Source organism: Choloepus didactylus, chromosome 3, assembly GCF_015220235.1.
Source record: "Choloepus didactylus isolate mChoDid1 chromosome 3, mChoDid1.pri, whole genome shotgun sequence".
NCBI classification, from domain to species: Eukaryota; Metazoa; Chordata; class Mammalia; order Pilosa; family Megalonychidae; genus Choloepus; species Choloepus didactylus.
The window spans coordinates 18,026,273-18,050,150 of record NC_051309.1 but is presented as its reverse complement, the minus strand read 5'-3'; the positions used below and the strand labels follow the sequence as shown (position 1 = coordinate 18,050,150).

At 35.3% G+C, this 23,878-nt stretch overlaps 1 protein-coding gene across 1 annotated transcript in view; it reads right to left on the bottom strand.

Moving 5' to 3' along the window:
• NCAPG (non-SMC condensin I complex subunit G) overlaps positions 1-23,878 on the bottom strand; it is a 57,450-nt gene that overhangs the window by 6,511 nt on the left and 27,061 nt on the right. Inside the window, exons 8-14 of the mRNA XM_037829472.1 lie at positions 16,915-17,055; positions 16,280-16,403; positions 14,948-15,034; positions 14,457-14,636; positions 12,906-13,016; positions 10,397-10,516; positions 1,831-2,058 (exon numbers count right to left, since the gene is read on the bottom strand). Of these exons, the coding sequence (XP_037685400.1) occupies positions 1,831-2,058; positions 10,397-10,516; positions 12,906-13,016; positions 14,457-14,636; positions 14,948-15,034; positions 16,280-16,403; positions 16,915-17,055 (991 nt within the window). The remainder of the gene's footprint in view (positions 1-1,830; positions 2,059-10,396; positions 10,517-12,905; positions 13,017-14,456; positions 14,637-14,947; positions 15,035-16,279; positions 16,404-16,914; positions 17,056-23,878) is intronic.

Below are 23,878 nucleotides of genomic sequence, written 5' to 3'. Positions count from 1 at the left end.
CATTTTTAAGCTTTACAATGTAGCCTGTCCTACAATATTTTTTATATGAACTATATCCAAAAACCACTCATGCTGTTATGAATTTATTAAAGGCAACATAAGATTTTTGTTCCTTTGAGGTTAAGGCTAAATGACAATTCTGTAGCCTAGCCATGAACACTTCAGTTCCCTTAAAAATTCTTTAAAACAAAAGAACCAAAAGACTTTTTAAAAAGAAGATGAAACTTTGCTAAACTAAACCAAATATGTACTTGACTGCTTAGCACAGCTCTAAGACAGAAAATCCTTAACAATTCTGAGTCCCTGCCATCAGAGAAGCTAGCATCAGTGACAGTGGCATTATGCCCAAATAATGGGTAGGATGCAAACAAAAGGTCTGTAAATGGAAAAAGGCACACCAAGAAAGAAAAAGTCTAAGGTAGAAAAGGGAAAAAAGATTATATTGGCATCTGAGTGGAGGTACAGGAAGAGAGTGGTGGTTAAGAATGCTGGCTACTGGGTCTCAATACCCCATTCAAGCCCTTGACACATCCCAAGCTGGGTGATCTCTGAATGTTATTTAACTTCTCTGTGACTCACTCTTTCATAAACAAAAAGGTAATAATTTAAGTAGCTATCACATAAGACAATTACAAGAATGAAAAAATACTGCTTGTATGGCTCTTAGGATAGTGTCTACCACAAAATAAATCAATAAATGTTAACAATTTATTATTATTATTATTTAAAAGTAAGTTTACTTGGCAATCAGATTATAGAGACCTTGAAAATTAGATAGAGAAATTCAAGCTTAGTGATGTAGGATATGGAGCTGTTGATGGTTTTTGAAAAGGTGCGGAGACACAATTGAAGTGAGATTTAAGGAAAATTATCTTGACACGTTATCATCTAGGAATGAAAGAACAAGTCTAAACTAGGAACACAGAAGTGAAAACAGTGGAATGAGCAAATACAAGAGGTATTTCAAAAAATTAATAAATGGTGGGCACTCATTTAGTGCTCACAACCATGAAGGCAGAAACTGTTCGATTTTGCACAGTGCTCTCAAAAGTATTTATTGACTGTTACATAATTACTGCTCAAATACTTGTTGAACGAATTAAAGAACAGTCGCATAAAAGAGACATTGTTAGCCCATCTTACAGAGGAGGAAACAGGATGCAGACAATAAACATCTTATCCAAGATTTGCACAGGTGCAACTGGAACAAAATCCTATTCAATTCCAAAGCCTATGTGCCTTTTGGTATTTACTTATATTTTTAATTATGACAAACTTACCCAATAGGAATAGTGACCCGTTTCAAGCTGAATGGCAAGAATTTGAATTGCAATGTCAAGCCTAGGGTACTGGACCCTTCTAAACAGGAAGTTAATATATGAAAGCTAAAAAATTAGTTAAATGTGTATATATACCATAAAAATGCAGTTCAAAAGTACCTTAAGAAAGGAGATCCAACCCCAAACCCTAACCTAAATCTTCCACCCACCCAAGGTAAAACTATTCTAAATTATTTCTTAGGACTTTTGGAAAAAACTTTGAAATCCCTAAGTCACAGAGAAAAAGATGAAAAAAATAGTAAATAACTCTCATTAATAGCCATTTCATTTTAGCTTGCACTTCAATCCTATGCACATGCAACCTAATAGTGGGAAAACCAGGTATACAGCACCAGTGAAAGTTGACATTTAAGTAAGATATTCAAAAAAGCATATTAAAAAGTTGAGTCAAGTTTAAACTTCAGGACTAAAAAATAAAATGTAAATATAAAGAGCATAAACAAATACAAGCTGAAAATATTTCATTCATAGGTCTATGATTATTTCTTACCTCGCTATCCAAGAAATCAGAAAGGAGCTTCAGAACATTCTTAGCTGTAGCAGTCTCTTCTTCAGCTTCTTTTGACTCTTGCTCAGCATCACTGTTTATTTCTGCACCTTCATTTTGAGAGGCCTTAATTTTTTTAGTTTTAAATGGTTCAATCCCAAATGTCATCAACTGGTCAAAGATTGCCTTTAAAGCACTGATTTTTATTGTGACATCATCAATTTGCAAAACCTAAATTGAGACAATCCCCACCAAAAAAAGTAAACTCAGTAAACTGTTATAATTCTGTTTATCCTGAATAAAATTAACATGTGTCTTAGTTTTTCTTAGTCTAATTCCAACAATGATGTCAACTTCCATAAATACAATTAAAAATTCAATTTTAAAAAGTTTTATTTTTAAATTTATGTCTATTGTAAATAGCTATATTTCCTTTAGGAAAAAGTTCATTTTCACAGCTAAAATAATTCCTGGAACTGGAGACAGGCTGAATTGTATTACTTGTTTCTTTTATTTAAAAGAAAATGGACAATACCTTCAACTATGATTTTATTTTATTATTTTTTATATCTAGAAAAACTTTTCAATTGTATTGAAATCATTTTAGCTTATAAGAGAAAAACATTACATTCCTAACCAATGAAAAGCATTCATTAGAGCATCAGTAGTCTCCCAGGTCATGAAGTTTCATTGAAGAGAAATTTTCTCTATTAGCTCAATAAATTCAGATATCATTAATAGTGAATTCAATTTTCAATGAATTGGACTGCTTTATAAAACGAAGTGTGTGTATGATTCCATCCTGAGTTAAGAAAAAATAAATACCAAATTTGAAAACAATGAAGAAAAATATGGAGCTGAATATTTCTATCATGAAGAGAATTACTATATTCTTTAAATGCACCTAAATTTTGGTCATTAATAATAATTTACTTGGCTATGTAAAACTTGACCTTTAGAATGAATAAAAATCACCTGCAATTTGGTCAAATTAGCAAATTGAAAAAAATGGCTCAATTTACAAAAAAATAAAAGAAATTTCAAGGACACAGCTATTGCATATTTTCTGACGACAAGAACTACAAATCTGCCAAAGCCAAGTGCTTCTAAGCATTTACTGTTATGACTCTTCTCTACAATTTCTAAACACATCATTCTCTCAGTAACTTGGGCTTCCTTGTCCTTCCCAGTACCTTACTGGCTAACAAAATCTCTCAGTGTTGGATACTCATTAAGAAAATAGATTTTAAAATGAAATATTTCCCCTCCCACTCACCTTTCCAAGAAGTGTTTATAAAATTCTTAAATCAATTTTTGTTACTAAAACCAAACAAAGCAGGACTGGTTTTTTACCCCAAAACAGATAGCCAGTTTTCCCCCCCAATGATAGCTCTGAAAATATCTGAATAAAGATGAGTAACTGAATCTATTAAGTGGTCATCTTCTTTTGATAATGAACCCCCACTTTGAGGAACCGATAAAATCTAAAATTCCCACTCTAGAATAATATACAAAATATAAATGCCAAATTTCATACACAATTTATTTTACCGCATTTGAGTCTACCATTCTTCTCAAAAAATTTTTTTAATTTACAAAAAAAATTATGGTTTTATCAGGCAAAGATCAACAGTTCCTCAAAAAGATTTAGACAAAAAAATGTTTAAACAAAAAGGTAAACTTTAATTCTTTAAAACTTTAATTCCATGACAAGGCTGCTATTAACTGTTTTGGCTTGGAAAAAAAAGTGAAATTGTGGAAAATTCTTGATAAGGCAACATTCATTTATTTTCACATCAATTTGATTTTGACAATTCCTTTTCACTACAGGAAATTACATAGGAGCAAATGTCAAGGCTCTTAGAGTTCTCTTTGTCAAGTGGGAGATGAGCCTGTATTAAGTAACTCCCAAAATGCTGTTGGACAATCTTAAGTGTTAAATTCATATTGTATCGGAGGATTCAAGATGGCAGCATAGAGAGGAGTGGCAGCTAAGTAGTCCCCCTGGAACAACTAAAAAAAAAACCAGAAACAACCAGTAAATAATCCGTAATAACTGCAGGGGGACAAACGTGACCATCCACTCATCATACACGAACCTGAATTGGGAGGATTGCCCAAGATCGCAGCATAAAACCTGTAAGTGAGAACTGCGGATCCAAATCAGGAGATCCCTCCCCCACAGCCCAAGCTGCAAAGCCTCGTGGTGCCAGAGAAAAGCTCTCTCCCAGCAAATGAATATTGCTCAGCTGAGCTCCAACTGGGGTTTTAATTAGTGAGTGTGAATTGCTCACTACAGGTACAAATCCCCAACAAGTAGCCAGAGGCTTTGGGTGACGACTGACCTTGGAGAGCTGGAGGGTCGCCTCAGACTAGCTCTGTTCCTTTTTCGACTCAGTGGAGAAAGCCTCAGCCATTTTCAGTTCCCAATTCTGTGACCCAGACAGGGGTGTGGTACAGGCAGAGAGAGACCACTGAAATGCTAATAACCTCCCCCTAAGGCATCTATCTTCTCTACGAGGAAAGGGGTGGGGCCCAGCTCTATTACCTGCCTTTCATTCAGAACTTACACCAGTCAAGAATTATAGGCTAATCTTTGCATTAGGCAGAGAGCGCCCCTGCATGGCCCGGCGGCCCGGGGCTTCCCCTGAGGGATGACGTGCACTAGTGACGTAGCACAGCCTTCCCTCAGCAGAGGTCCTGGAAGATCACAGCTGAGAAGGGGGGCCCGCTCGGAAATTCCATGGACGCTACGTCAATGCCGGTGGTTTGTGGGTCAGTGACAGAGAAAATCTGGGGCAAAACTGACATGAAGGCTTAGACTCTTGCAACAGCCTTGAATCTCCAGGAACACCTGGGAGGTTTGAATATTAAAGTGGCCCTGCCTCCCTAACCACCCAGACACATGCCCCACATTCAGGGCGGACAGCTCCAGCAACAAACCCAAACTGAGTTGACCAAATGAACCCCACAAAAATCATTTCCTAACACACCACAGAGACAGAGTCGGGGAGAACTGACTTGAGGGGTATAGGTGACTCGCAGAAGCCATCTGCTGGTTAGCTGGAGAAAGTGTACACCACCAACTTGTATTTCTGAAAAATTAGATTGGTATTTTTTTTTTTCAACATGCAAGAACCCTATCAAGCAAAGCAAATGCCAAGAGGCAAAAAACAACAGAAAATCTTAATGCATATGATCAAACCAGACAATATGGAGAACCCAATCCCAAATACCCAAATCAAAATATCACAAGAGACACAGTACTTGGCACAATTAATCAAACAATTACAGTCGAGGAACGAAAACATGGTACAGGATATAAAAGACATGAAGACGACCATGGAGCAGGATAAAAGGGACATAAAGAAGACCCTAGAAGAGCATAAAGAAGAAATTGCAAGATTAAATAAAAAAATAGAAGATCTTATGGAAATAAAAGAAATTGTTGGCCAAATTAAAAAGACTCTGGATACTCATAATACAAGATTAGAAGAAGTTGAATAACGACTCAGAGTCCTATAGGTCCACAGAACAGAAAATGAAAGAACAAAAGAAAGAATGGAGAAAAAAATCGAAAAAATCGAAAAGGATCTCAGGGATACAATAGATAAAATAAAATGTCCAAATTTAAGACTCATTGGTATCCCAGAAGGGGAAGACAAGGGTAAAGCTCTAGAAAGAGTACTCAAAGAAATTGTTGGGGAAAACTTCCCCAACCTTCTACACAATATAAATACACAAAGCATAAATGCCCAGCGAACTCCAAATAGAATAAATACAAATAAACCCACTCCGAGATATATTCTGATCAGACTCTCAAATACTGAAGAGAAGGAGCAAGTTCTGAAAGCAGCAAGAGAAAAGCAATTCACCACATACAAAGGAAACAACATAAGACTAAGTTGTGACTACTCAGCGGCCACCATGGAGGTGAGAAGGCAGTGGCATGACATATTTAAAACTCTGAGAGAGAAAAATTTCCAATCAAGAATACTTTATCCAGCAAAACTCTCCTTCAAATTTGAGGGAGAGCTTAAATTTTTCACAGACAAACAAATGCTGAGAGAGTTTGCCAATAAAAGACCTGCCCTACTTCAGATACTAAAAGGAGCTCTACCGACAGAGAAACAAAGAAAGGAGAAAGAGATATAGAGAATTTTAACAGACATATATAGAAACTTACATCCCAGATCACCAGGACACTCATTTGTCTTTAGTGATCACAGATCTTTCTCCAGAATGGACCATAAGCTGGGACATAAAACAAGCCTCAATAAATTAAAAAAAAAAAAAAATACAAATAGAAGTCAATAATTTTTGAATTGTAACTCCACTATTTACTTCCTACATGATATAAAATACACAAACTCTAGTGACAAATCAGTGGTTTTGAACTCAATGTAAAATAAGTAATTTTTGACAAGAACTATATAAAGGTGGGGGAATGGAGGAGTATAGGTACACAGTTTATGTGTCTATTGAAATTAAGTTGGTATCAAAGAAAAACAAGATTGTTATGGATTTAAGAATTTAATTTTAAGCCCCACAGTAAACACAAAGAAATTATCAGAGAATATGACCATAGAGATGAAAAGTAGAGTATGGGTTAAGAGAAATGGGGGAAGGGGCAATGGGGAGTTAAGAAATGAGTGTAGGGTTGCTGTTTGAGGTGAAGGGAAATTTCTATTAATGGATGGTGGGAAGGTGATAGCATTACAACATTCTAAATGTGATTAATCCCACTAATGGAATGCTAGGGTGGGGGTGGAATGGGAAGATTTAGGCTGTATATATGTTTCCACAATTGAGAAAAAAAAAAAGACAGTCTAAATAGATGACAATTGAATGCCAAGGATGACCTGGATGGGATCTGAGGATGGAGGACAGGAGGCTCAAAGGGACACAGTTGAGACATAAGGAAAAGGAAATACAGCATGAAAGCTTTGTATCATTGTTGAATCTCTTGTACTTCTTAGCTGCACTTAATGGGATTGCATAAAAGAATGTTCTTGTTCATGGGAATTGTATATGTGAATTATAGTGTTTGTTCAAGGATGTGTGCAGCTAGCTCTCAAATGTTCAGAAGACAGAGCAGTAGATGATGGATGATAGACAGGGAGGGAGGGAGGGACGGAGGGAAAGAAATAGCAGTGTGACAACTTGTTAAAGTTAGTGGATTGGGGTATCAGGGGCGGTCAGGGAATGCTGGAGTTCTGTGTATGGGTTTGTATTATTTTTGCAACTGTTCCTATAACTTTGAATTTATTTCAAAATAAAATGTAAAAAAAAAAAAAAAACATATTGTATCATTTCTGCTGCCTTAAATGACCACTTAGTAAGTCAGACATAAATAAATCCTTCTCTATGAAATGTTCTAATACAATTTTTCTCCAACGTAAAAAAAAAAAAAAGTAATGACCAAGGGTCAACCTAGCACTTCAAAACCTATCTTCTAGAAAGCCAGGAATCTGTGTAGTAAACTTATTCTTTCAATTTCTTTGAAAAATCTCCTTTAAAATGTAATGTTTTATTTCATGGACATCTATAAAGTCAATAAATTTCAGAATCATAAACAAGATTTCCTTCAGAATTGCTGGGGCAGAATCACTGGTGCCAATGCTTGTTGATGCCTAGAAAGTAATGAGTCCCCATAATACAATGAGGTTCATTCTTCATCAACGGAGCAAAACCAGATGTTTGGCCAAGCACTACAAATTCTTCGTCTGGACAAAGTGCCAAGATTTTTCTTCCAGTTCATTTGAGGAAAACTTTTCACCATTTTAAATATGTTGCTGATATTCCAAGTTTCCAAAAGGGGCCCACAAAATAGGATTTTTTTCTTTGATAATATCAGCATGTGCTTGATAAATATAAACAAGGAGGCATTCAACCATTGCATATTAAAATCAACTGATTAGATGCAAACTTCTCCATGATCCTGAAATTCCTAAGGACTGTATTTGACAAAGGTATATTTTTAATTTTCCTCCTTCAATACAAGCCACAAGCCAGTTTTCAGGACATATGATTTCCTAGGATCTCTCTGAAGCTATGCTTTCTTTTTCTTGGCAAAATTATAAGCAACATTAAATAAAGCTTCAAGATAAGGGTTTTATATTGGGTGAAATTTGTTTCTTGAGAAATGATGATCAATGTTGTCCCATGTTATTTTCAAGATAAGCACACAAAGCTTTCCTTTGCTACCTTAATTTACCTGTTGGCAAGAAACTTTCATTTCACCAAAATTCTTGCAACTTTTTAATCCCACTATATTTAGTAACACCAGAGGCTACATGAATCACATGTCTTTTTACACAGGAGAGGTGGAAGACGATTATCTTTTTCAATTTAAGCCAGGCCCAAAAGCCAAAGACAGATGTCCAAAATTAAGGAAATAAAAAGTAAAATCCTCTCACTGATACACTGGATTCCATCCCCTCTTGTCTGCTCAGTATCATCCAATCAACTGCCCTTTCTCTCCTCCGTTAGTAAATTTCCCTTTCAGTGGAGTCATTCTCCTTAGTATGTAAACATGCTGTAATGTTCTCCATCTACAAACAAAAAACTTTTTCATCCCATATCCCTTCTTGCTACTTCCCATTTTTGTTATCCCTAACAGGAAAAAAAAAATCTTGAAAGAGTAGTCTACACAGGCTGTCACCAATTCCTTTCTTGTAATTCACCTGTAGCCCAATTCAATCAGGCTTTGCCCGCACAAAAACTACCCTCTTGCAAGTCACCAAACATTTCCTTAGTTGCCAAACTCAATGGGCAATTATCAATCCTTACCAAACTGTCAACAGCATTGGACAGCTGGGTCATTCTGTCCTCTTTAAAATGCTATCTTTCTGCATCTACCTTCCAGGATCTCATACTCTCCCCATAGTGTCTACTACTTCATTTTAGTTTTCATTAATGGTTCCTCTTTATCTCCTCTACCTTTAAATGGTGGCTGAAAAATAGGGTACTAGAAAGTTTGGATCTCTTTGCTGCCTACACGCATTCCCAGGTGTCATCCAGTCTCCAGGCAGTGATACCTTCTATGGAATAAAGACTTCCGGATTCATCTACCAGCTCGACCTGTCCCCTATACTCTAAACTCACATACAAATGCCTATTCAATATATCCACTTATAGCTCAAATTTCAAACTTTACATTCCCCAAAAGAACTCCTTATCTCCTCCCCTTCCTCCTCCTCCTGTGGAGATACAAGAACCTGGAGACATATACAGGAACCCTATCTGTTCCTTTGCCTTCTCCACTACAGGAAAGGGCAATTCCACCCTTCCAGTTCTTATGGCCCAAATCCTTAGTTACCTTCACATGCCACATCAGATTCATTAGCAAATTGTAAATTTTATCTTCAAACTTAGATTACCAACACTTCTCGCTACCCCAATAACCACCGCCCTGGTCCAAGCTGTCATGATCTTTTTTCCTGGATTATTACAATACTTTCCTTATTGTGTCCCTGCCTCCAACCTCCTCAGACCCCTAAAGTTAATACTAGAGATCTGCAAACTATGGTCAGCAGGCTAAATCCAGCCCACCACCAGTTTTTGTATGGCCTGCAAGTTAAGAACGGTTTTACATTTTTAAATAGTTAAAAAAAACATTTTGTGACATGAAAATTATATGAAGTTGAAATTTCAGTGTCTATAAATAAAGTTTTATTGGACTACAGCTATACTCATTCATTTATTATATTCATTATATTCATACAATGTTCATTATTATTCATTATTATATATATTCATTCATTTATTATCTAGGCTACAACAGCAGAATAGGGTAGTTGAGGCAGACAATAAGGACTACAAAGCCTACAGTATTTATTCTCTGGACCTTTACAGAAAACGTTTGCCAACACTTAGTCTACACCAACACCATACCCAATCAGTAGTCAGACCATAACAATTCTATGCTCGAAACCCTCTGATTCCTTCCCATCTCTTGCACAGTAAAGGCTGACACCTTCACAGCCTGTAAGTCACTAGAAGAAATGGCCATCCTGCTGCCTACAAATCTATCTCCTTCTATTCTCCCCTTTGTTCAATCTGCCCTAGTCCCAACATCCACATGGTTCACTCTCTCTTCCTTCCAGTATTGACCCAAATGTCAACTTATTTGTGAGGCCTTTCTCAACCAAACAGCTTCCTCTCCCTATTCCTAATCCTTATTCTACTATTTTATTTTTCTCCATCTGACATTCTACATGTTTATTTTTCATTGTTTTTCCCTTCTAGAACGTAAGCTTCATTAGGACAAGAACTTTTACCTTGTTTTCTTTTTCACTACCACATATTCTGAGACTAAAACAGCACTGTGCACATAATAAATATTTGCTATATGATTAATTAAAAGACTATCTTAAATAATTGACATTTTTTCTTCAAAGGAAGTTTAATAAGAAATCAAAAATGGAAATCTATGAAACCCTAAAAATCATCCATGAACAGAATTCAATAAATCCTAGAACAGAAAAATTTAGAGTATCAACAGTGTCACCACAGATAGAGTATTTATTTCAGGAATTAGGATTTTGTCACAAAAAATCAATCCTACCTGCAACAGTAAAATGAAGTGTTTACTTGCAAAATCCTGATTTTGTAGTCCACAACATCCTAAGCATAAAACAGCCAAATTTCTTACTATAGGATGAACACTTATTATTCCAGGGAGAATCTGAAATGAATTAGAAATTAAAATACTTGTGGCCAGGACAAGAACTGATCAACAATATAATAAACACATGGTCAAAATGATAATTTGTGTGATTTTGTAAATAGTTTTTATTTCAATATTGTTTATTAACTTAGAAGTCATTTTTCAGTAAAATAAAAAAGATAAACATTAAATTGCTAAAACAGAAGAATATAGTTAGACTGATCTTCCTCAAATATAGTCTGATCATGAGACCCCTCTGTGCTAAAACTGATTTACTGGCTTCTCAAGGCTCACAGGTCAGAGATAAAGCTCCTTAACATGACAAATAAGATCCACATTGTGTCGTCTTTCCTAGGCTCACATTGTACCATGCTCCTCTTGTTTCTCTGCTTGCCCAACTAGCATGATTTCAATGCCTACTATTCGGGGCTGTCCAACAGAAATATAATGCAAGCCACAAATGAGAACCACATACCTAATTTTTAAATTTCCTAGTAGGCACATTAAAAATAAAAAGGAACAGGTAAAATTAACTTTAATATATTTAACCAAATATAACTAAAATATCATTGCAACATGTAATCAATATAAAAAGATTATCTGAGGCATTTTACATTCTTTTTTTTTGGTACTAAGTCTTTGAAACCCAGTTTATTTTTACACAGACAATACGTATCAATTCAGACTATACATATTAGAAGTGTTCAATAGCCACAAGAGAGCAGGTCTAGAACATTCTTCTCTCCCTTTTATACCTAGCTAATGACTACTCAAGTATCAGATCAAATACAATGTCTTCCATGAATAGGTCAAAATCCCCTATTAGTTCACATTTGACCATAAATTTCTTCTTTGGAACACTTATTAATGGCATGAGCTTCCATTTATTTACCTGATCCATGTCCCCTCATTTGACCAGAACATCCACAAGGGCAGAGTCTGTATCTGTTTTGCATACCAAATAATCTATCCTCACTATTTAGTATATGTAATAAGTGCACTCAATAAATATGGACTCAATGAATAATTTATGGCTTTTTATTTATTATAAAGTAACTTAATAAAAATATTAACTCCAAACACCTGGCCTATTTACATTCCTCCATGTTTCATTCAATCTTTAGCAATAGATTGTTTTTACATACACTTAAAATCATTATGCCCATCCCATTTTGCGTTCTTTCTTCACTCAATAGATATATAGTGTCCCCACATATAAAGCCTTCATGTTTGCTACTTTGTTTAATAAGTATACCATAATTTACTTAACCCATTTTCTTGTAATAAGACCAGATATAAAACACCCAAGTAGAAGCATCACTTTTCACAGAAGACATCATCTTCACTAAAAATAAAACTAAATTCAAATGGTTGAGTAGAAACTAGTTTTTAATCAGAAGCACTAGATTGTTATAAACAACAACCAGTCTTCTTTCTGCATTTAAAAGCTCATAAAAACTCAAGGAACCAGATTTCAGATGACATTCATTGGGTGTTTTTTCATTAATCCCAAAAAAAAAAAAAAACAATTTTGGGAGAAGCCTGTAGGAGCTTGGGCACATTCCAGAATTTGCTTTAGATGAGTAGTACCATTTAAAAAAATACTGTACCCTAGGAACCCTGCAGGTCTGCAATAAGCCACCCCACCCCTGCCCTCAGGAATTCTGCAAGCTTGAGATAACATTTTAAAATTTTAAACTTTCCTGCTCCCAAGTCCCTGCTCCCCAAGCTTCCGCTTTCAAATCAGCCAATGGAAACCTGCCAGCTACCCCACCCCCCACCCCCAAAGTAGCCACTGAGAAACTGCTATCCTAAACCTGCCAAACTCCTCATCCCTGGACAAAAAAACTTCCCGCCAACCATCCTTTATAATCCCTACTGTTCCCATGGTTCAGGGCTGTCGCCATCTTTGGCTTCAGCCCACCTGTGCATAGCGGACAATAAAGCCCCTTTTGGATGGAGGTGGGGGGAGACACTGTAGAGCTGCACTAAGCGTAGTCACTAGCCACATGTGGCTACTGAACACTTGAAATGTGACTGGTCTGAACTGAAACATGCTAAAGATAGTATGAAAAATAGAATGTAAAATATCTCAAAGGTTTTTTTTACCATTTAATACAGGGTGAAATGATAAAACTGTGGATTTATACTTTGGATATATTTTTTAAAACCTTTTAAAAGAATAATTAGAACTTAGTATTTATTCAGTATTCACTATGTACCAGGTCCTTTATATGTATTATCTCATTTAATCCTCACAATACTAAGTGGCCATTTTTTATCATTTGCATTTACCAGATGTTTAAAATAGCAACTGTTCCATCTTTCTAAGCCCCAAGGAACATATTACTTATAAAATCAGGGAGGCATACATTAAAAAGAAAAGCCTTAAAGGTTATTAACATACCAAAGATTCGATGATCCCATTCATGGTTGCACCTATACCTGTTGAAACAGACATCTGCTTCAAAAGTTCATAGCACAAAATAAGACACTTCTGTAGTGTTTCAGAATCATTCTAAAATGAAAGACAAAATATTCAGCATTAGTAAAGATGTTCCCATTATTTTCTGAAAGAAAATGGGAACTTCCACCTATCTACACAACTGAAAACACTGTTTACAACTTACTTGTCCCCTCTACAAAATGAGGATAATAGAACCAACTGCATATGGTTATTTTTTAAATCAAATGAATTAACATTTGCAAAGTGCTTGAGGCAGTGACTAGCATATAGAAAACACCCAGTAACTGTTAGCTTATATTATTATTTTTATTCACATCTCAGGTTAAAACATCTCTTCTTCTATGGAAACCAACAACATCCTACTTGGGTTACATGCCTCCCCATAAAATCTCTATACATCACTGCCTATAGCATTTATTATGCTATGCTGTAATTACACTATAATAGATGTATAGGCCTTTAACAGGACAAATGGACACATAAATGGTCAGAGCAAGTCAAGCTAAAGAATAATATTAATCATGACAGACCACCTTGCTAATATTTTCCCAATTCACTTCTGTAGTTTGTCATTTTTAAGATTAAAATACATTTTCATTTTTTTGCTTGGGGGAAAATAATTTCCCAATTTAATAGCTTATAATGATCCACATACTTTCTCAAACAAAAGAAATAAACTACTAGCCATGAAAATAAAGTTCAGGCATACTCACTGGGAAGATGGGTTACTAGGGTAAGGAAATGTGTGGCTAGAGCTCAATAATATAACATAACTTATGAAAGTCTCCTATATAGCAAACTCTTCCATAAAGCATTCCCTTTATGAAAATACTGATTAGCATTTCCCAAACCAAAAATACAATAATGGTGCTCATTACAAAAGGCAACATCTAAAAAGATCTCCTGTATTAAAAGTTAATATCAAATATTACGGTAATACTATGCTATCTCATGTCTAAAAACCTATGAAGAAATAATCTATTTAAGAAACTAATTTATCAAACACAACTAAATTAATAAAAAGACTGCTCTAAGTACACTTTCAACATTACTAGATACAAAATAAGTAAATATGGTATGGTTACTATAGTATCTCTTCCTGGCAGTTGAAAGGACAAGGGTCTTCCAACAATAAGGGAAAGACAGATACATTTTCCTTTTCTGAACTATTTAAAAAAATAAATAAATAAAATCAGAAGGAAACCACTGGAAGGCAAGTTTCCCTGACAAGGAAGAAAGACTTCAGATTTTAGGGATTAGCATGAGAAGGTAGCAAGTAAAGTCCTAACTAGAATAATTAAAGTTAATTAAGGCCTTTCAAAGACAAAAGTAGAGAAGAATGTGAGGAAGAATACTTCCATTCATTATAATTCATGGTGCTATTATAAAACCCTGCAAATATATTCTGGCAGCTTTCTGATTTAAGAAAGAAAAGATTTAGCTGAGATGATAAATAAAAGCTGGGATTTAGTATTTAAAAGTTACTTATACCTTCTCTATGTGAACTTCTTTAATTTCAAGTTGTTCTGTCTCATTCATTAGGCTTATTTTGGCATCTTCTAATGCTTTTATTTCTTCTTTCAACTCTGATGCCCGATTAAAATCCTGTAAGGTAATGCAATTTTCCAAAGCTTCTTTTGCTTCAATAAGTTTAACTTTTATTTCAGCCATCTAAAAAAAGATATAAATTAACTGCTTAAACAGCAAACAAAAATTAGTATGAAAATCTGTAGCAATCTAAAAAGTATCATTTAACATTTCAATAATCCAGAATTTAAACAGAGGCAGCATATAAAGTTGTAATCTTCCTGAAATAGTTAGGCTGATACAATCTAGTAACATTAAAGTACTCTTATAGTTTAATATTTAATCAACAAATTCACTTCGTGAGAACAATTTCCAAAAGGTATAGCAAAAGGAAATAATAGACTGATAAAAACAATTCTATACTCAGATATTTATTTAATTTAGAAGTGACTTACCTTGAGTTCTTTCTTTCTTGCTTCAGCAGGATCATTAACACCAACAGTAACAATTGGTGCTCGAATCTCTGAGATAATTTCTGTAACCTGATGTCAGTAATGAAAGTTATAATTCAGAGTACAAGCTTTAATACATTTTACATTTTCTGTATCAGCAAATTATATCAAACAGCTACATAAAAGCCCAAGTAATAAAATACAATTTATTGGTAAAAAGAGCAAATATCCAGGAGAAAATAGCATACATTCTGTTTGTAAAACACCTCCGATTGCTGCTCTAGGAAAAAAAATACAAGTAAACAATAAACCTAACTGAAAACTCAAAAATTATTTGAAAGGAAGGAAATAGGCACAAAGACATTTAAAATTAACTATCCCTCATATTTAGTTAGAAAACAGATAAAATGAATTATGGTACCTAAAATTAAATACTATAAACTAAAATTCTCTGCCTAAAATCCTCAATCCCTCCCTTGTTCAGCTACATGGCAGTTAAATATAGAAAAACAGAATACTCTTTTCTTCTTCCTTTGGGCAATCAATACATAATGACAGTGTAAGGAAGAACTTCCCTATCAGAGCCACTAGAACATCAGAATTGGCTAATTCAGGAAAAGGCTTCATCCTAACTGGATGTTCTTAAGCAGAGGCTGGATAACCACTTAATGGGAATGCTTATAAAAAGGGATTTATATATAAGTTCGTATGTATTAGGAGGAATTGGAAAAGACCTCTGAATTAACCTGCAACTCTGAGATTACATGATTTTATGAAAAGCACTGAATCAGGTCTGTCTTTTTTGGCTGCCCCAAGGAAAACAACACTTCTGGAAATAATATTATAATAGATAACATTAATTTCTGTATTAACTAAGCACTTAAAGAGCATTATCTCACTGCCCAATGAAAAGCAGGTTTCACTGTTTTCTTACCTTGCAGACAAGTAAAAAGGCTAAATAACTGCTGAAAGACACAAAGCCAAAATGTGTCAGAGGAGATTTTAACCTAGCTATGTACAACTTGAGCCAGCTCTCACTCATACCTCATACCACATGTTATACCTCATACCACATGTTAGCTCTTAACAAAACAGCTCCATTTCAAATTGATTCAACACAATAACAGTTATGTTAAGAGAAAGAAGATATATGAAACACATATATGTTTTAAGACTTGGTTTGAAGAAGTGTATAAACCTGTTAGAGAGACCAAACCAAAACAAGAAGTAATTGAAGACAGATAAAGCAAAAAGTTCCAAACAGAATATAAAATAATCCACAATATCATTAACCAAAACCTCTTCTCCTTATCAACAATGAAGAAAATTACTTACAATTTGTGTTCTCTTATTATCATCTATAACAATATGGAGTAGCCGCTCAACAAGAAAAGAAATGAGGGAAATTGGTGTTGTTGGTAGAGTAAGAGTCTCTTGTAAGATAGCCAGCAGTCGTTTTCTGCATTCAAAGAGAACTATTTTAACCTAATATCATTATGACATTTTATCTTTAATATTTCACTGACTTTGTAGACTTAATTACATTTATCTCAATCTTTTCATTTATTTTTATCAATAAACGTACACAGATCCTTATTTACAGACTTTAGGTCAAAATTTCATGCTCTGCAAAAAAATAATTTTTATAAACGTGTGGTATTTCATAAATAAATTCAACAAAATAGCAAAATATCAGAGGTGAGTAAAATCATTTAGATAATCTTACTAGCCATTTCTAGAATAAATACAGATTTTTATCCAAAAAACCACACTTTTATGGATTTATTTTGAAGAAACTGAATAACAAGTTCATGTATATATAATGAAAAAGAACGGGAAAAGAAAACTTTATATAGCACTTCAGATAGCTAGATTAAATATATTTCATCATATTTTCCCAGAAAATATTTTAATACATAAGGTCAGAAGCACAAATCAGAACAAGTGTTAACATTTATATTTTGACATACCTTCCTCCTTCTTCATTAGTGTCCAAAGATTTGATGATTAGAATCAATTGTTGACCTATGAACTCTTTTGTCATCAAATTTCCAATATAGGAAAAATCACCTCTCTGTTCATCATTAACAGCCGGAATGCTCTGAATGTAACTAAAGCAAGCAGAATTAACAAATGAATATGCTTAAAAACATCAAACAGAAGTTGCTTCTCACTATTTGGTCACAAAAGGTTATTTTTCAGTTCATATTAGTCCAAATATGGATGTTTATCACATGGTACATAATTTGGTCTACAGAGTAAATTTTGTGCTATTGTCATGAACTTTTGCAAACAAACTTATTGAACTGAGTCAAATGAATTTAGAAAAGGCATTTTCATTCAAGATTAAAATTACCTAAGGGAAATTTTCAAAAGAAACATAACTTTCAGAATTCCTTGTCCAAAAATCTAATTAGACATGAAGAGCAAGCCTTTCTTCATCATGCCTGATTAACTATAGTTTTGTTTAAAATAACAGTAATAATACTAGAAATTACATAAGTAATCCATGAATACCATGACCTTTTTAAAAAAACAAGAAAATGTGTACAGCTTCAGGAATTTGTAACAACCTTGCTTAGGGGCTCTACTAATCTCTGCATTCTTATATTAGTGTGTTACTAAGCAAGCACTATTAACTACCCTTTTATTCTTCCTATCAATAGCTAAATTAAAGCCTTTAACAACTTTCACCTAGATTATATTCAATAGGCAACCACACAGGTCTCCCTTTTTTGTATAGAACAAAAAAGCTACTGAAAAGCAAAATTAAGATTTTAAATTTATTCAGTTAGGGGCCTCTTGTTGGAAGTAAAATGGAAAGCGATAATCATGGTAAAATATGTCACTTAAAAAATGTCAAAAAATCGAGTTATAAAAACTGCAGAATACTGTACCATGAATTAATTGACTCTTGTCTATAATGAAATGATAGCCAATGTAAATAAAAGCTCCTATACCTGTAGCCATGGCATCAGGAACTTCAGGACATAAGCAACATTTTGGGCCCTAGCAAGGAACTAAGAAAAACCTCAACGACTGAAAAGTATTGTCAAAAAATCAATAGATCAGTAGTTATTTTCTATATGGCTAAAAAAGCTTTCACTTAAGCTCATCTTTGAATCCCTCCCACTTCTCCGTCCTAGCATTAACACAACGCATAGCATCAAGACTGAGGATATTATTTTTTAAGAAAATTCAGAATGCAATAGTCTAATTAATAGATTAAAAATCCTAAACTACATAAATATAACTTAAAACTGGACGCGAATTTTAATCACTATGAAATCATCCCTTTGTAACCATTCTTAAAGTTATTCATTATAATGATGAGACCACTCAAGAAACACTTCTATTAGGCTTTCTCCCAAGAAATTATATTTAAGATAGCTTTTTACACATTTTATTGGTGGCCCTTTTACTTACTCTAATTTGATGAGCCTCATTTAATATCCCTGATTTCTCTCTTTTTGTGAACACCTCAACTACCAGGAAATTGTTTTACATTAGAGCTCTTAGTCACTATCTCAGTCTGAAAATACATTCCTGAGAAATATTTTCCAATTTAATTTGTTTCTGTACCTAAGTACACTAATTCTATCTAGTGATGTTACTCCAAAACGGAAAATCATTCTACTTTTTAGGTATTCCTCCAACAGCCATCAAAACAAGACTTTTAAAATTTTCTTCTTCATAAGTGAAGGAAAAACTTGACATTTAAGTAAAAGGATAGTTAAGAATCCCTGACCTCTCAGAGCCAGAGGGACAAAGCTCTCTACATATCAATTTTCAGGAACTAAGAACAAATCAATCTCTGCAGCAGTCTGTGAGAAGAGCCTCCTCCTTTATGCCATTTATACTTAGCATTTCCTCATATATTGTTATATTTTCCCTCTCTCCTATTACCATTTATTACTATTATACTCGTACATATTAGTAAGTATTGCATCAAATCCACTCCTTCTGAAAACATTTCAATAGGACCCAAACAGCTTTATAATAAAGACACCAAATAAATTTTAAAGCCTGAAATGGCTGCCATTAAAACACCTATAGAGGAGGGGCAAGATGGTGGCATAGAGAGGAGTGGAAGCTAAGTAGTCCCCCTGGAACAACTACAAAAAAAACAGAAACAACTAGTAAATAATCCAGAATAACTGCGGGGGGACAAACGAGACCATCCACTCATCATACACCAACCTGAATTGGGAGGAATGCCCGAGAACACAGCATAAAATCTGTAAGTAAAACCTGCGGATCCAAGTCGGGAGACCCCCTCCCCCATAGCCCGAGCTGCAAAGCCTCGTGGTGCCAGAGAGAAGCTCTCTCCCAGCAAGCAAATATAGCTCTGCTGAGCTCCAACTGGGGTTTTAAGTAGCAAGTGTGAACTGCTCACTACAGGTACGCATCCCCAAAAAACAGACAGAGGCTTTGGGTGACGACTGACCTGGGAGAGCTGGAGGGTCACCTTGGACTGGGTCTGAAGGGGACTATCTGTTTCTTTTTCAGCTCAGTGGAGAAAGCCCCAGTCATTTTCAGTTTCCAGGGCTGTGAAGCAGAGAAGGGTGGAGACAGCACAAGTAGAGAGCGAGACCATTGAAATGCTAATGACCTCCACCTGGGGGCTCTGTCTTCTCTAGGAGGAAAGGGGTGGGGCCCTTTCTATTCAGAACCAGACCCCAGAGCCTGGGGGAACACGGCCATACCTCCTCACACCAGTCAAGAATTATAGGCTAACAGGCATCACCTGCTGGGCAGAAAAGCACAGTGACCCGAGGCATCAAAGGGTGGAGCAATTTTCTAAGACACACCCACAGGGAAACCAGATACTGAATATTTCTTCCCTCTGGGACTTGAGCCTGTTCTGGTCTGGGAAAACCTGATTTGGATAACCAAGGAAACCATGCCTAGGCAACAGAAAATTACAAACTACACTAAGAAAAACAAAGTTATGGCCCAGTCAAAGGAACAAATGTACACTTCAACTGAGATACAGGAATTTAAACAACTAATGCTAAATCAATTCAAAAAGTTTAGAGAAGATATTGCAAAAGAGATAGAGGCTGTAAAGGAAGCACTGGGCATGTATACGGCAGAAATCAAAAGTTCAAAAAAACAACTAGTAGAATCTATGGAAATGAAAGGCACAACACAAGAGATGAAAGACACAATAGAAACATACAACAGCAGATCTCAAGAGGCAGAAGAAAACACTCAGGAACTGGAGAACAAAACACCTGAAAGCCTACACGCAAAGGAGCAGATGGAGAAAAGAATGAAAAAATATGAGCAACGTCTCCGGGAACTCAAGGATGAAACAAAGTACAATAATGTACGTATCATTGGTGTCCCAGAAGGAGAAGAGAAGGGAAAGGGGGCAGAAGCAATAATAGAGGAAATAATTAATGAAAATTTCCCATCTCTTATGAAAGACATAAAATTACAGATCCAAGAAGCGCAGCGTACTCCAAACAGAAGAGATATGAATAGGCCTACGCCAAGACACTTAATAATCAGATTATCAAATGTCAAAGACAAAGAGAGAATCCTGAAAACAGAAAGAGAAAAGCGATCCATTACATACAAAGGAAGCTTAATAAGACTATGTGCGGATCTCTCAGCAGAAACCATGGAGGCAAGAAGGAAGTGGTATGATATATTTAAGATACTGAAAGAGAAAAACTGCCAACCAAGAATCCTGTATCCAGCAAAGCTGTCCTTCAAATATGAGGGACAGCTCAAAATATTTTCTGACAGACAATGAGAGACTTTGTGAACAAGACACCTGTCCTACAGGAAATACTAAAGGGAGAACTACAGCGTGATAGAAGACAGGAGTGAGTGGTTTGGAACACAATTTGGGGAGATGGTAGTACAGCAATGTAAGTACACTGAAAAAAGGTAACTATGAATATAGTTGAGAGAGGAAGGTGGGGAGCATGTGAGACACCACAAGAAAGGAGGAAAGATAAAGACTGGGACTGTGTAACTTGGTGAAATCTAGAGTGTTCAACAATTGTGATAAAATGTACAAATATGTTCTTTTACAAGGGGGAACAAGCAAATGTCAACCTTGCAAGGTGTTAAAAATGGGGAGGCACTGGGGGAGGGATGCAATCAGCATAAACTAGAGACTATAACTAATAGAATCATTGTATTATGCTTCCTTTAATGTAACAAAGGTGATATACCAAGGTGAATGCACATAAGAGGGGGGGATAGGGGAGGCATGTTAGACACTTGACATTGGTGGTATTGTCTGATTCTTTATTCTACTTTGATTTAAGGTTATTTTTCCTTTTGCTGCTTCCTAGCTGTCATTTTTTTTTTCCTCTTTCTTTTGCCTCTCTACCTTCTTTGACTCTCCCTCCGGCCTTGTGGAAGAAATGTAGATGCTCTTATATAGATAATGGTGAAGGTGGTGAACACATAAATGTATGACCATGCAGAAAACCATCGATTATTTACTTGGGATGGAATGTATGGTGAGTGAACAAAACCATATTAAAAAAAAAATGGGGTGATGACAAAACCTCGAGGGCAATATACTGAGTGAAATAAGCCAGACACATAAGGACAATTATGGCAGGGTCTCACTGATAGGAACTAATTATAATATGTAAACTCATAGACATGAAATATAAGGTACCAAGATATAGGACGAGGCTTAAGAATGGGGAGTGGTTGCTTAGTATGAGCAGAATGTTCAATTAGGATGAACTTAAATGTTTGGAAATGAACAGGGGTGTTGGTAGCAAGATGTGAGAATAACTAACAGCGCCGAATGGTGTGTGAATAAGGTGGAAAGGGGAAGCTCAGAGTCATATATGTCACCAGAAGGAAAGTTGGAGGTCAAAAGATGGGAATGTATAAAACTGAATCCTATGGTGGGCAATGTCCATGATCAACTGTACAAATACTAGAAATCGCTTCCATGAACCAGAACAAATGTATGACAATACAATTAGAAGTTAATAATAGAGAGACATATATGGAAGAACTATATACCTATTACAAACTATATACTACAGTTAGTAGTATTTCAACATTTTTTCATCAACAGTAACAAATGTACTATATCAATACTGCGAGTCAACAACTGAGGGGGTTGGTTAGGGATAGGGGAGGATTAGAGTTTCCTTTTCTTTTTTTTTTTTTTTTTTTAATCTTTCACTTTATTTCTTGTCTGGAGTAATGAAAAGTTTCTAAAAATTGAACAAAAATTAAGTGTGATGGATGCACAGCTGTATGAGGGTACCCAGAGGCAAGTGATTGCACACTTTGGATCTTTGGATAATTGTATGGTATCTGAACAATCTCAATAAAAATGGAAAAAAAAAAAAAAAAACACCTATAGAATCATATGTATTTTTCATGATGCTACTAGACATTCAAGCTATAAGTTCCCATATCTCTCATGTTAGAGATATTTTTTGTGGATTCAGGATTTTGCACAGGAAACTCACACGTTCATATTTTGCTTCCTAACTTATATGTGGGACCATTATATGCCAAAGCACAGTACTATATTCCAAGAAAAAAGAATTCAAGCCCATAATTCAGTTTACATGGAACAAGCTTTTTAAAAATGCATCAAAACATTACATGCAGTATAAGCAAATCGCATATAACTAAAGCAGTGTGAAAAACAATTAAATCAAAACAGCCTGGAGAAAGATTACTGGCTTTTAGACATACAATAGAGCACCTGAATAAGGGATTTTGCTTCTTAGGGAGTAGATGCATTTCACTTTTGTCTCAGGCTGATCTTCTTGACAGAAGGGCTGAACTCCAAGGAGCACCAGCCAAGGCAGAGCCAATTTGCAAAGACTGTGAAAGGTTTTTTTGCCTTGCTTTATTTGTTTGTGTTAGCTCCTGGCACTAAAGCTAGTGTTATATCACTAGCTGGATACAAATTTAAGAAACAGAAAGCTCAGGGACTAAATCCCAGAGTTAACATTGAAATATTAAAATGTACAGTGTGCAATAAAAGATTAAAATACAAAGACAGGAAATGATGGGCTACCCAAAGGGACAAGTTAAAAATTCAGAAACCATGAATGAACAAGATAAGACTTTATACACGCCAGACAAAGACTTTTTAAAAAACGATCTGCAATAGTCTCAAGGAGATAACGGAAAACATGAAGATGATAAACAGAGATGAACAATATGAAACTCTCAATATATAGAAATCTTAAAAAGGAACTAAACAGAAATAATGGAGTTGAAGACCATTTTAATAACTGAAATTAAAAAAATTCCCTAGAGAATTTCAAAAGCAGTTTGGAACTGGCAGAAGAAAGAATCCAAAGACAAGAACATTCAAATGACTCAGGCTGACCAGCAGAAAGAAAAAAGAAGGAACATAGTAAACAGAGTCTAAGAGACTGCTGGGACACCACCAAACACCAATATATGTGTTGTGGGAATCCCAGAAGAAAAAGAAATTGAGAAACTGGCAGAAGGAATATTCAAAGAAATAATGGCAGAAAACTTCCCAAATATAACGAAAGACATATAAGAAGCCCAACAAATCCCAAACAGGATAACCTTGAAGAGAACCACATCCAGATACATATTAGTCAAACCATCCAATGACAAGAAACAAGGAATTCTGTATACTGCAAAAGAAAAGCAAGGTGTTATGTACAAGGGAGCCCCCAATAACATCAAGTGTCAATTTCTCATCAGAAACCATGAAGGCAAGTAGGCATTGAGATGATATATTTAAAGTGCTGAAAGAGAACAATTGCCAACACAAAATTTTTTATTTAGCAATACTTTCAAAAATGAGGGCGAGATTAAAACATTCCCAGATAAACAAAAGCTGAGGGAGTACATCACCACCAAATCTGCCCTCCCAGAAATGCTAAAAGGAGTTCTTCAGACTAAAAGGAAAGAACATTAGACAGTGGACTGAAGCAGCAAAAA